The sequence below is a fragment of the Odocoileus virginianus genome, unplaced genomic scaffold (genome assembly GCF_023699985.2).
Source record: "Odocoileus virginianus isolate 20LAN1187 ecotype Illinois unplaced genomic scaffold, Ovbor_1.2 Unplaced_Contig_9, whole genome shotgun sequence".
Classification (NCBI taxonomy): domain Eukaryota; kingdom Metazoa; phylum Chordata; class Mammalia; order Artiodactyla; family Cervidae; genus Odocoileus; species Odocoileus virginianus.
In genome coordinates this window covers 1,326,738-1,339,042 of record NW_027224326.1, presented here as the reverse complement: position 1 = coordinate 1,339,042, position 12,305 = coordinate 1,326,738, and the positions used below count along the sequence as shown (strand labels likewise).

The 12,305-nt window shown below is 42.5% G+C and overlaps 1 protein-coding gene across 2 annotated transcripts in view; it reads right to left on the bottom strand.

The window, feature by feature from the left end:
• Nucleotides 1–319: 319 nt before the first annotated feature.
• PTPN18 (protein tyrosine phosphatase non-receptor type 18) overlaps nucleotides 320–12,305 on the bottom strand; it is an 18,695-nt gene continuing 6,709 nt past the window's right edge. For both annotated transcript variants that reach the window (XM_020906824.2, XM_020906826.2), the window contains 10 exons: nucleotides 4,394–4,462; nucleotides 3,598–3,660; nucleotides 3,236–3,378; nucleotides 2,776–2,842; nucleotides 2,621–2,698; nucleotides 2,438–2,527; nucleotides 2,091–2,179; nucleotides 1,232–1,440; nucleotides 729–803; nucleotides 320–515 (listed from right to left, as the gene is read on the bottom strand). In XM_020906824.2, coding sequence (XP_020762483.2) covers nucleotides 448–515; nucleotides 729–803; nucleotides 1,232–1,440; nucleotides 2,091–2,179; nucleotides 2,438–2,527; nucleotides 2,621–2,698; nucleotides 2,776–2,842; nucleotides 3,236–3,378; nucleotides 3,598–3,660; nucleotides 4,394–4,462 — 951 coding nt within the window. In that variant the 3' untranslated portion in view covers nucleotides 320–447. The remainder of the gene's footprint in view (nucleotides 516–728; nucleotides 804–1,231; nucleotides 1,441–2,090; nucleotides 2,180–2,437; nucleotides 2,528–2,620; nucleotides 2,699–2,775; nucleotides 2,843–3,235; nucleotides 3,379–3,597; nucleotides 3,661–4,393; nucleotides 4,463–12,305) is intronic.

Genomic DNA, 12,305 nt, shown 5'->3' with positions numbered 1-12,305 from the left:
AAGTTTCAGCATCTTCACCTTCTGGTTCAACCAGTCTATAGGGTCTATGTTTTTGTTGTCAGCACTTTTTATCTTGTGGGGATCTGCTTCCTGTAAAAACAACTTAGGAGGGAGTTCAGTGATTCTGCCATGTGGCAGAATTATAGTCTAAATTGTTACCAGTTCCCTAGCCCAACAGCTATTCTTTGTTTCTACATCTTCACATTTCCCAATCATTAACTCTTGAGTCAGCATTTTACTTCAAAAGACAAGGACACAGGGACTTGAACATGGTTTCAGTGCCTTGAATGCTATAACCACTAAGGCAAAGCCCCACATCTTCCACGCTAAGAAACATTTATTTTGATTCAGCCCAGCACCCCCATTCCCAACACTTCACAAAGCAGAGCATGACCCTCAGCAGTCCAGGCACCCATGTGGAGCAACAGACAGGCAGGGGCGCAGCGCTCACACCCGGGTCCACTCAGCAGGCGGATCTCGGGGTCCTTTAGGCCTCCCAATGCGCAGGTTAAAGCCTGGAAGAGGAAGGGCACCATAAGGCTCATAAGAGAAGCTGAGGTGTGGATAGAAAGGCAGCCGGTGGAAAATCATTCTCAGGCCTCCAGGCCCTCCTGGTTTGCTGCAGCCACATCCACAGGGCTCTGAGGATGTGAGTCCCCTGCCACCATCCCTGCCCCACCCCTGTCGCAACTGCAAACGGCCCCAGGAACCCAGGTTATCTGACTTACCTAGCCCACCACTCTGAGCTCCATCCGCCACGTCCTCATAGGCGCCAGGCCCAGCCAGGCCTTCGTCAACAGGAACTGCGGGCAGAAAACCACCCCAACAGGTCAACTCAGACGGCCCTTCAAACTCGGGCATCCTCCCTGCCCAAGAAGTTGGGCTGCGGGCTGCGGGTCCTGGCCCAGCGGGCAGGGGCGTGGCCAGGGGCTTAAGCAAGACGGAGCCCTCTGCCCAGACCAGGTGACCTGGTCAGAGACTGCGGCGGGGCCAGAGACCACAGCGTGGCCCGAGACGCTTCCGGGCGTGACCTGAGGACAGGCAACAGTCCTAGAGGCACGGCCGGGGAAGCCCGAACCTCAGCCTTCCAGGGCGTGCAGGCCAGACTCGAGCTGGGGGGAGGGGAAGTCAGCGCGGCCTCCAGGCTCTCCAGAACCTAGCCAGAGAGGATCGGGAGGAACAGGTTGGGGACGATCCAACCCGGCTCCGCCCCCCGGCCTCCTAGACTTACCGCGGCCCGGCTGCGCGCCGCGAGCGTCCTCGGAGGGCGCCTGGTGCCGCCAGGCGCGCGGCGTCACCTGGCTGTAGAGTGGCGTGTCGTCCGTGCCGCGCGCCCGCGCGCCCGCGCCTGCCCCGGTGCCCACGGGGGCCGCACGCTTCTGCACCACCGCGTAAGTGTCGGCCATGGAGAGGGCCGGGGGCCCGGGCACCGAGATGCTCCTGCGGGTGCGGAGGGCGGGGAGGAAGTGAAACTGCAGCGCCCGGGCGGGGGAGGGAGGGGGCAGCTCACTGGGTGAGCGAACCACTGGCTTCCTTCCCGCCCGAGGCGGCACGCAGTGAAGGAGCCCTGAGACGGAGGCGGCTGCTCTCTGGGGAAGGGGTCTCGTTTGTGTGTCCCTATGGGCCCAGCAGGTTGGGCCGATGAAGGAAGGAAGGGCGCAGTTGGCAGGTGCATGGGGCGAGGTGTTATTGAGGAGTGGTCATTTCTGTGTAGTTGTTTATTGAATAAATGAATGAGGAAGTGACATCTAAAGGGAAGGAAGGGAAAGTCTCAAAATGGAGAGCTGGTCTCAGACCAAGGGCTGAAGTCTGCCGCACCAGATATGAGGCCTGACAGTTGGGCAGCATCAAGAAATATCTGCTGAATTAATGACTTGGGGGAATGTAGGGGTAGGGGCAGACGCAGTGTGATCTCGGTATTAAAGAATCATCTTCGGAAAGGTTCCCAGAGCTCAGTTCAAAGACAGGGCTGGTGAATATTTGGTGAACTGAACGACAAGGATGGCGCCAGTGTTTCAAGGGTGAGGAAAGGGCTAGCCTCCAAGAAGAAGAAACTGGAAAGGGAAGACTCCAGGAATGGGGCTAGGTACCTGAGGACTCCGCTGGATGGGCGGGCGATGGCATTCAGGGTCTGGGAAGTCCAGAGGGAGAGGGCGTCATCGTAGAGTGGGACACGATTCTGGGGGAAAGACAGGAGGGGAAGGGCATGAGGCTTCAGAGGACGCTGTCCAGGCTCCTAGTGGAGATCACTGTGGTCTCTGTGGGGGGAGCTTAAGAGGAGACACTCTGATAAGGAAGTGAGGAGGATGACAAAGGGAGATATCAGAGTCAGCCCCTGCTACTGGAAGGAGTCCAAGGGCTGGATGCTGCCATAGTGGTGGCCGTGGAGCTCTGCTCTGGGCCCTGGTCTCTGAGGGCTGGAAGGGGGCCGTGGTACCTCCTTGAGATTCTGGTAATGACGGCTGGCATCCTGTAGCGCTGAGAGAAACATCTGAGCCACGGTGTGGTACAGGAACCTGTACTGCTCCTGGGGTAGTGGGCAGGGGGGAGACAGGTCACTGAGAAGGGAAGACAAGAGCAGGAGGGATGTGTCCTTGGAATGGGGAGACCCTGCGCACACCTCTGTCTGTATGGCCATAGGCCGCTGCTTCCGAATCTCCAGGACCACACTGAAGAGGCTGAAGTTGGGTGGGATCATCTAGGGCAGAGAGCAGGCACATGAGAAGGACCTCGTGGGCACAAGACGCACACTTCACGTGCATGCCCTCTTCATACCTGGGTCAGAAGCAACTGCCTCACATAATCCACAGTGCACAGGACACCTGTTCGCCCGCAGCCAGCACTGACAAGGAAGAACCAGAGTGAGCTCAACAGGGCCTTCCTGCAGCCCATTTTAAAGGGGACATTTGGGGTGGGGGTGAAGGGCTTAATTAATGGAGGGGCCCCTGCAGCACTTTTTGGTCCCCAGTATCCAGGTTATAATTTGAAAGGAAAAACTTTTTAATTGCTGATATTTGTTTAGCATCAGCTGTGTGCTTATTCCCCAGCAGTCTGTGCTGAATAAATACTGACAATTTAAGTTGTGACTTTAGCAAGTGTGGCCTCAAGTTTCTCAAAATAGGCATTCAAGAAACTGCAAGACTGGCTTCAAGTCCTGCACTATTCTTCCCTGCCTCCCTCCCCAGTTACCATCCCCTCTGTCTCACCAGATCCCCATAAAGCCCATTTATTAAACCTGCAGTGGATACAGAGGGGGTTGGGACCAGATCCCTGGAGGTTCCGAGCTTCCTCAACCATGGCGAGCACATGGTCAGGATTGCTGGGGACCCCTCTGTCTGGCCAGGACATATACTGCAGCTGGGACACTGAGCGGGATTCCTGAAACACAGAAAATGAGAGGCAAAGAATAAAAAAAAAGAAAGAAAAGCATATATTGCGCAACTCTTTCATGTCAGCCCTCTTCTCCACACCTTCCATTTAAATGAAACAGATGCTAACTAAAGAGAAGGGCACTGTTGTTAATGCCCATTTTACAGTTAGGAAAGGGGAGACAGGAAGCTCTCACCATGCAGGAGTCCCCCCCTCCCCTTTCAGTACCTTCTGGAAGGTGACCTGCAGGGTCCTGAGTGTGATGTCTGGGTTCAGCCACATCTCCCTTGTCTGTGGATATGGGGCATGTGGGAAGAGGGCAGAGAAAAAAGATCACAGGTGCCAAAAGACACAGGAAACAGCATTTCTGATGAAAAATTTTTAAAAAGGAGTTCCCTGGTGGCCTAGCGGTTAGGATTCTGGGCTTTTACTGCCATGGCCTGGTTCAGTCCCTGGTCAGGGAACTGAGATCCTGCAAGTCGTGCAACACATTCCCCGCCCCACCTCCCCTCACCAAAAAAAAAAAAAAAAACCACCTATTTCTAAAAATTCATTTAGTCCAAATATCCCCCATGACTTCTGTGAAGGAAACATTTTACATAAGGGAGAAAGAGAAACTGTGAGCTAGTTCCAACAAGCTCATTTACAGTGAAAGAAACAAATGTCTTTTGTTTTAAAACAAAAGTTTGCTTGTATTTTTCATACCAATTGTTTTTATAACCTATGAGAGATTTTTCTGAGTTCTTTTGAAATGGTAAGGGAAATAAGAATTTAAAGACCCTAACCAGGTACATTTATATTTACAGAGATTACCATGATAGTAGTTAAAATGCAAAATCAATATATAATGAGTTCTGACTATTTGCATGCTAATACCAGAGAGCTCCCTGCAGTGTGAGGGGGACTGTGGGGAAATTGTTCATCCTTTCAAGCCCAGCCCAAAAGCTTTTCACTCAGAATCTTCTGTGAAAGACAAAATCCAAGACTTCAATAAAGTGCTGTTCCCACCTCTGCCCCAACTCACCAGAGTGATGCAGAAAGGCCCAATCTGCAGTGGTTCCTGTTGTAGGGCCCAATAACGCTCACACTTTTTCTGCAAAAGACAAGGGGAAAAGGGCAGGGAATGAAGAGGGGAAGTCTGCCTCAGAGTTCATATTAACATGTGTGCAACCTCTTGGGACAGCCCAGCTTGCAGGTGGAAGCACAGAGAGCAGCAGAATCTCATCAGATTAAACACAGACTCAGTGGAGATGTGAGCTTCTGACTGTGCAGGAGGAAGACAGTCCAGAATATTCTACTGTAAGCAACTAAAAGCCTGGAAAAAAATGTATGAGCCACTATTTTCAGACACTGGTCCGCATGCATTTGCAGGACTGTGATCACTGAACAAAGGGAAACACATGAGTGAAAACCTATGAGTTCCCAAGCCTAGAGGCAGTAACCAGGCTGCAGACCATGAAGGGTCTGATGATCCCACTAGTTGAGAAACCAGAAATCTTGGCTCAGGGAGGCCAAGACAGAGTTCTTGAAAGAACAGTACTATGCAAACAAAAGCAAAGAACTCCAGAAGTCTGAATGGGGTCCCCTTGAGTGTGATAATAATCTGGGCACATATGATATGAAACCCCATGAAGCTAGGAAAGAATAACTTCCCATGAAAGCATAATAGCTATGGAACTATAAGATGAACATTTCCTAGAGCTCACAATGGAACAGAAGTAATTTACATTTCCTCCAGCCAGAGTGGAGACCTGATTGATTAAAAAGGGCATTCAGTAAGGAACAAGATACCACACATTAGTAAGTAGGATGAACTTAGTTCTAGAATAAAGGCTTCTTTAGATGCACCCTTAAAAAGCTTAAAAATAAACCTTAAAATGATCAAATATCCAAAAATAACTGCCTTCCAAAAAAAGTTGCAATACCTTTTTTAAAAAGTTTCTTTTTAAAGGAAAATAACAAGATCTAAAATTTATCAATACTTGTGTAAAATCTGGGCTTCCCATGTGGCACTAGTGGTAAATAACCTACCTGCCAATGCAGGATACATAAGATATGTGGGTTTGATCCCTGGGAAGATCCCCTCGAGGAGGAAATGGCAACCCACTCCAGTATTGCCTGGAGAATCCCAATGGACAGAGGATCCTGGCAGGCTACAGTCCATAGGGTCATAAAGAGTCAGATGTGACAGAAGCAACTTAGCAAGTGTAAAATTTAAAATATTAAGCATCCAATAAAAATTTACTAGACATACAAAGAAGCAAAAAATATGACCTACACCCAGGAGATAAGTCAGTCAATAGAAAAAGACCCAATACAGATGAGGAAAAAAGTGGAAAAGACTTTAAGACAGCTTTTATAAATGTTCAAAGATGAAAAGGAAAAACATGAATGTGATGGGGAAAAAAGATATAAAAAAGACCTAAATGGAACTTATAGAGAGGAAAAATAAAATATATGAAATAAAAAATTCACTAAGTTAAATGACATTGGTAATTATTAGAGAAATGCAAATCAAAACTACAATGAGGTACCACCTCACACTAGTCAGAATGACCATCATTAAAAAGTCTACAAATAACAAATGCTGGAGAGGGTGTGGAGAAAAGAGACCCCCCATATATTGCTGGTGGGATTATAAACTGGTGCAGTCACTATGGAAAACAGTATGGAGGTTCTTTAGAAACTAAAAAGAGTTGCTATATGATCCAGAAATCCTACTCCTGGGCGTATATGTGGACTAAACTTTAATCTGAAAAGATACATGCACACTGTGTTCATAGTAGCAGTACTCACAATAGCCAAGACATGGAGACAACCTAAGTGTCCACTGACAGATGAATAAGTGAAGGAGATGTATATATACACACACACAATATCCTCATCCGTAAAAAAGAATGAAATAATGCCATTTGCAGCAACATGGATGGACCTAGAGATTATCATACTAAGCAAAGTAAGTCAGAAAGAGAAAGACAAATACCATATGATATCACTTATATGTGGAATCTAAAATATGACACAAATGAACTTATCTACAAAAGAGAAACAGACTCACGAACACAGAGAACAGACTTGTAGTTACTGGGGGGAAAAGGGGTGTGGAGTTTGGGATTAGCAGATGCAAACTATTATATACAGAATGGATAAACAAGGTCCTACTGTATAGCACAGGGAACTATATTCAGTATCCTGTGATAAACCATAATGGAAAAGAATATGAAAAAAAATTCACTGCCTAATCGCAGATTAGGGGCTTCCCTGATGGTGCAGTGACTAAAACTCTATCTCCCAACACAGGGGGCCTAGATCAGGGAATTAGACCCATGTGCCACAACCTGAAGATCCTGAGTACCGCAGCTAAGATCTGGCATAGCCAAATAAATAAATTTTTCTTAAAAAAAATAGCAGATTAGATACCAGAAGATCAGTGAACACAAAGGCATAGCAATAGAAACTGTTAAAAATGAAAAAGAGAGAGAAAAAGTGGAGGAAAAAACAGAATCAGATATCTGTGGAAATATATCAAGTGGCCTAATGTATGTGTACCTGGAGTTCAGAAAGAGAGGAAAGGGGAGAATGGAAACTATTTTTGAAGAAATAATAGCTGGAAATTTTTCCAAATTTCATTAAACTATGAGCCCACAGACCCAGAAAGGTCAATGAACCATAAAGAGAATAATCTGAAGATTATTAACACCAAGTTAGATCATGATCAAATTGCTGAAAAATCATAATAAAGAAAAAAATCTTAAAACCATCATACACAAAAAGACATTAAATTTGAGAAATAAGAATGACAGCAGAATTTTGTCAGAAGCTTGCAAGCCAGAGGTCAATGGTCTTATGCCCTAAAAATGCTAAAACTAAAAATTCAGACAAAAGCTGAAAGACTTTATCATAAACAAAACTGGAATATTAAAGTAAGCTTTTCAGGAACTTCCCTGGTAGTCCAGTGGTTAAGACTCTGCACTTCCACTGCAGGGGGCATGGGTTTGACCCTGGTGGAGAACTAATATCCTACATGCTACATGATGAAGCCAAAAGTAAATAAATAAAATTCCGATTTCTTCTTTAACAAAAAAAAAGGTAAGCTTTTTATCCCAAAGAAACATGATACCAGGTGGGATAATGACCTACACAAAGGGATGAAGAATAAAGAAAAAGGTAAATATGTAGCTAAATATAAAAGGTATTTCTTATTTTTAACATCTTTAAAAGATAATCTAGTGAATTTTACCAAAAAAGAAGGAATAACAATCCTTCACAAATTTTTCCAAAAATTTGAAGAAGGAATATTTTATGAGACCAGTATTACTCCGGTATCAAAACCAGACAGATAGCACAAGAAAACTATTCAACATGTCAAGAATATAGACAGAAGAATATAGACAGAAGAATATAGACAAAAGATTATTCACAGTACACAAGATTGGTTCAAGATATGAAAGTCAATATATGAAAGTCAATCAATGTCATATACCATAATAACAAAATAAAACAGAAACACATGATGAACTCAATAGATGCAGAAAAAATGAACAAAATCCAGTCCCTTTTCATAATAAAAACATGAAAGGCACTAGACATAGAAAAGAAATTCCTCATTTTAAATTAAAAAGCAAAACCAACAACAAGTATCTAAAAAAAACCTACAGGTAACTTAACATTTAATGTTGAAAGGCTGAATAGTTTGTGCTTAAGATCAGGAACAAGACAAAGATGTTTGCAGTTTCTACTTCTGAACAATTTTGTATTGGAAATTGTAACCAGTGCCATTAGGAAAAAAGAAATGAAGCAAATAAAGGAGAGGAGGTGGGAGGGAGGAATAAAGAGAAGGACAGGAAAGAAAAACGATGGTAAGGAAGAAGAAAGAAAGGGAAGTTACCCAGATTGGAAGAGACAAAACTATCTCAACTTGCAGACAGCATGATGTTATATATAAAAGTAATATTAGATGAAGTGTTAATCACTCAGTCGTGTCCAACTCTTTGTGACCCCATGGAAAGTAGCCCACCAGACTCCTCTGTCCACAGATTTTTCCAAACAAGAATACTGGAGCAGGTAGCCATTCCCTTCTCCAGGGGATCTTTCTGATCCAGGAATCGAACCTGGGTGTCCTACACTGCAGGCAGATTCTAGCCACTGGGAAAGCCCTATAGAAATCATATATAAACAACCCTGAAGAATACACACACACACACACATACACACACACACACACACACTATATTAGAGCTAAAAAGTGAGTTCAGCAAGGTTCAGAATACAAAATCAATACAGATAAATCACTTGTATTTTCATGTAAAGAAAACTGTTGTTTGCAATATCTACCCTGAATTGATAGATTCAGTGCAATCCTTATCAAAATCCTAGGCTTTTTTATAATATTGGCAAGCTAATCTTAAAATTAATATGTTAACATCAACAAATGTGTTGTGGACACCCAAGGCTGCCCTCAGGTTTGATGATTCAATAGGAGCATTCACAGGACTCTGTACAGAGTTGTGCTCATGGCTACAATTTATCACAATGAAAGGATACAGAATAAATTGGCAAAGGAAAAAGGTGCACAGGGTGAAGTCTGCAGAAAACAAGGTGCCAGCTTCCGAGGGTCTTCACCCAGTAGAGTCACTTAGGATGTGTTCAACTCCTCCAGCTATGAGTTGTGACCACACACATGAAATGTCCACAGGGAAGCTCCTTAGGAATTCAGTGCCCGAGGCTTTTACTCCGGGACTCTATGTGGTATGTAGGCACCTCTGACTAGCATGGGCCAAAACTTCAGACTCCCGAAGGAAAGCAGGTATCATATAAACCTACTGTCACTTAGACACATTGCTCATATAAATACTTTAGGCAAAGTGGGCCACTCTTACTGGAAATCAGATTTCCAGTTAAAAGCCAACCTTACAGGAAGGCCTTTCTAAGCATAAGCCCTTATGCTTGTTATGTTAACTCTTTTCTGCACAGCAAGTGACCAAGAATAGAGAAAACAATCTTGAAAATAGAACAAATTTGGAAGACTCACACTTCTTGATTTCAACACTTAACTACAGACCTACAACATGTTGTAGTACTGGCATAGTACTACAATCAATGGAATAGAATTGACAGTCCAGAAATAAACCTTTACTTGTACGGTTGGTCAATTGATTTTCAACAAAAGACCAAGAGCATCCAGTGGAGACAGTAGTCTTTTTAACAAGTAGTACTGGAACAACTGGATATCTATAAACAAAAGAATGAATTTGGATCCCCTATCTTACACCATATACAAAAATTAACTCAAAATGAAAATGAATCAGAGACCTAAGCATAAAACACTTAGAAGAAAAGAGGAGTAAATCTTTTTGACCTCTGGTTAGACAGTGACTTGTTAGAAACAGCCCCAAAAGCACATCAAAACAATAGATTGGAAGTCTTCAAACTTATAAAATGTTTGTGCTTCAAAGGACACTGTAAAGAAAATGAAAAGACACCCACACAATGAGACAAATATTTGTAAATCATATACTGATAAGGGACTTGTATTCAGAAGAATTCTTCCAACAATAAAAAGACAAATAATCCAGTTTAAAAATGGTAAAGGGGGACTTCCCTGGTGGTCCAGTGATTAAGACTCTGTGCTTCCAATGCAGGGGGCACAGGTTCAATCCCTGGCTGGGGAACTAGATCCCACATGCTGCAATGAAAGCTCCCACACACGGCAACTAAGACCTGGCACAGCTAAATAAATGAGCAAATTTTTTTAAAAAATGGTAAAGGACCTAAACAAATACTTGTCCAAAGAAGACATACAAATGGAAAAATAAGCACATGAAAAGATATTTGGTAAATCCACATCATTAGGCAAATGCAAACCGAAACCATGAGATACCACTTTCCACCCATTAGGATGGCTAAAAAACAAAACCAAAAAGTAACATATATCTTGGTGAGTGTAAGGAAAAAAATGGAACCCTTGTGCATTGTTGGTGAGAATATAAAGTCGTGCAGCCACTGTGGAAAACAAAACAAAAACATTAAACACAGCATTGCCACATGATCCAGTGATTAATTCTACTACCCAAAAAAATCGAAAACAAGGACTCAAAACAGATACTTATATATTAATATTTATAGCAGCATTATCACAATAACCAAAAGGTAGAAACAACCCAAATGTCCATGAACAAATGATAAACAAAATGTGATACAAATATAAAACAAAATGTTATTCAGCCTTAAAGAGAATGAAATTTTGATATGCTCTGCAACATGGATGAAGCTTGAAAACATGATAAATGAAATAAGTCAGACACAAAATGACAGGTATTATATGATTCCGCTGATATGAGGTACCTAGAATAGGCAAATTAATAAAGCCAGAAAGTAAAATAAAGGCTACCAAGAGCTACAGGAAGAGTAAAGGGGAAGTAATTATTAAATGGATAGAGTTTCTCTTTTGGATGATGAACAAGTTCTGGAATTGGATATTGATAATGGTTTGAAACATTATGAGTGTACTTAATGTTTCTAAATTGTACATCTGAAATCATTAAAATGGCAAAATTTATGTCATGTATATTTTACCACAACCAAAAAAAGAAAGACACAATGAATACCACTTCATATACAACAAGGATGGCTATAATGAAAAAGACAAAAATAACAAATTTTGGTAAGAATGTAGAGAAATTGGAAGACTCATACATTGCTGGTTGAAATGTAAACTGGAAAACAGTTTGGCAGGTCCTCAAAATGTTAAAAATAAAGCTTACTGTATGACCCAACAATTCCACTTCTAGGTATATACTGAAGAGAAATGAAAACATACTTCTACACAGAAACTTGCACATGAATGTTTGTAGCAGCAATATTCATGATCACCAAAAAGTGGAAATAGCTCAAATTTTATAAAGTGATTGTGCTGTGTGTGCTTAGTCACTCAGTCATGTCCAACTCTTTGCAGCCCCGTGGACTGCAGCCCGGCAGACTCTTCTGTCCACGGGGATTCTCCAGGCAAGAATACTGGACTGGGCTGCCATGCCCTCCTCCAGGGGATCTTCCCCACACAGAAATCGAAGTGAGGTCTCTCACTTTGCGGGCAGATCCTTTACCGACTGAGCCATGGAAATATAAAACAGAATGTCATCCAGCAACAAGGACTGAAGTATTGACATGGGCTTCCCTGGTGGCTTAGTCAACACATGCTACACTATGCATGAGACTTAAAAACACTACCTTAATGTTTGAAGCCACTCACCAAAGACAATGTGTCATATGATTGCAGTTATATGAAAAGTCCAGAGTGGGCAAATCTAATAGAGCAAGTAGATTAGTAGTTGCTTAGGATGAAGTTTGGTAGGAAATGGAGTATGACTGAAAATGGATATAGGCTTTCTTTACAGGGTGATGAAAATATTTTAAAATTTATTGTGATGGTTGTATAACTCAGGAATATACTAAAAACAACTGAATTGCATACTTTAGATGGATGAATTATGTATCTCAATAAAGTTTTTTTAATCTATATGAAAATAATAGCAGTATGTTGTGTAGTATATTTTAAATTTAGAACTAAACCTGTGGCAACAAAAGCCTGAAGCATAGAAAGAGAAAATTGAAATATGCTGTTGTAAAGTTCTCACATTTTACCTGAAATGGTATAATAATAGTATTTGAACAGACTGTGACAAGTACATATTTCACTAAACACACAAGCACATAACACAGAGATAAAACTAATAAGGTAATAATGACTATGAAATGGAGTCAAAAATTCTCAGTAAAAAAGACATAAAAGAAGAAAAGTACAAGAACAGATGGAACAAAGAGAAAACAAATACTGACACATTAAACATGGTGATGGTTTAGTCACTAAGTCTTGTCTGACTCTTGAAACCCCATAGACTGTAACCCATCAGGCTCCTCTGTCCATGAGATTTTCCAGG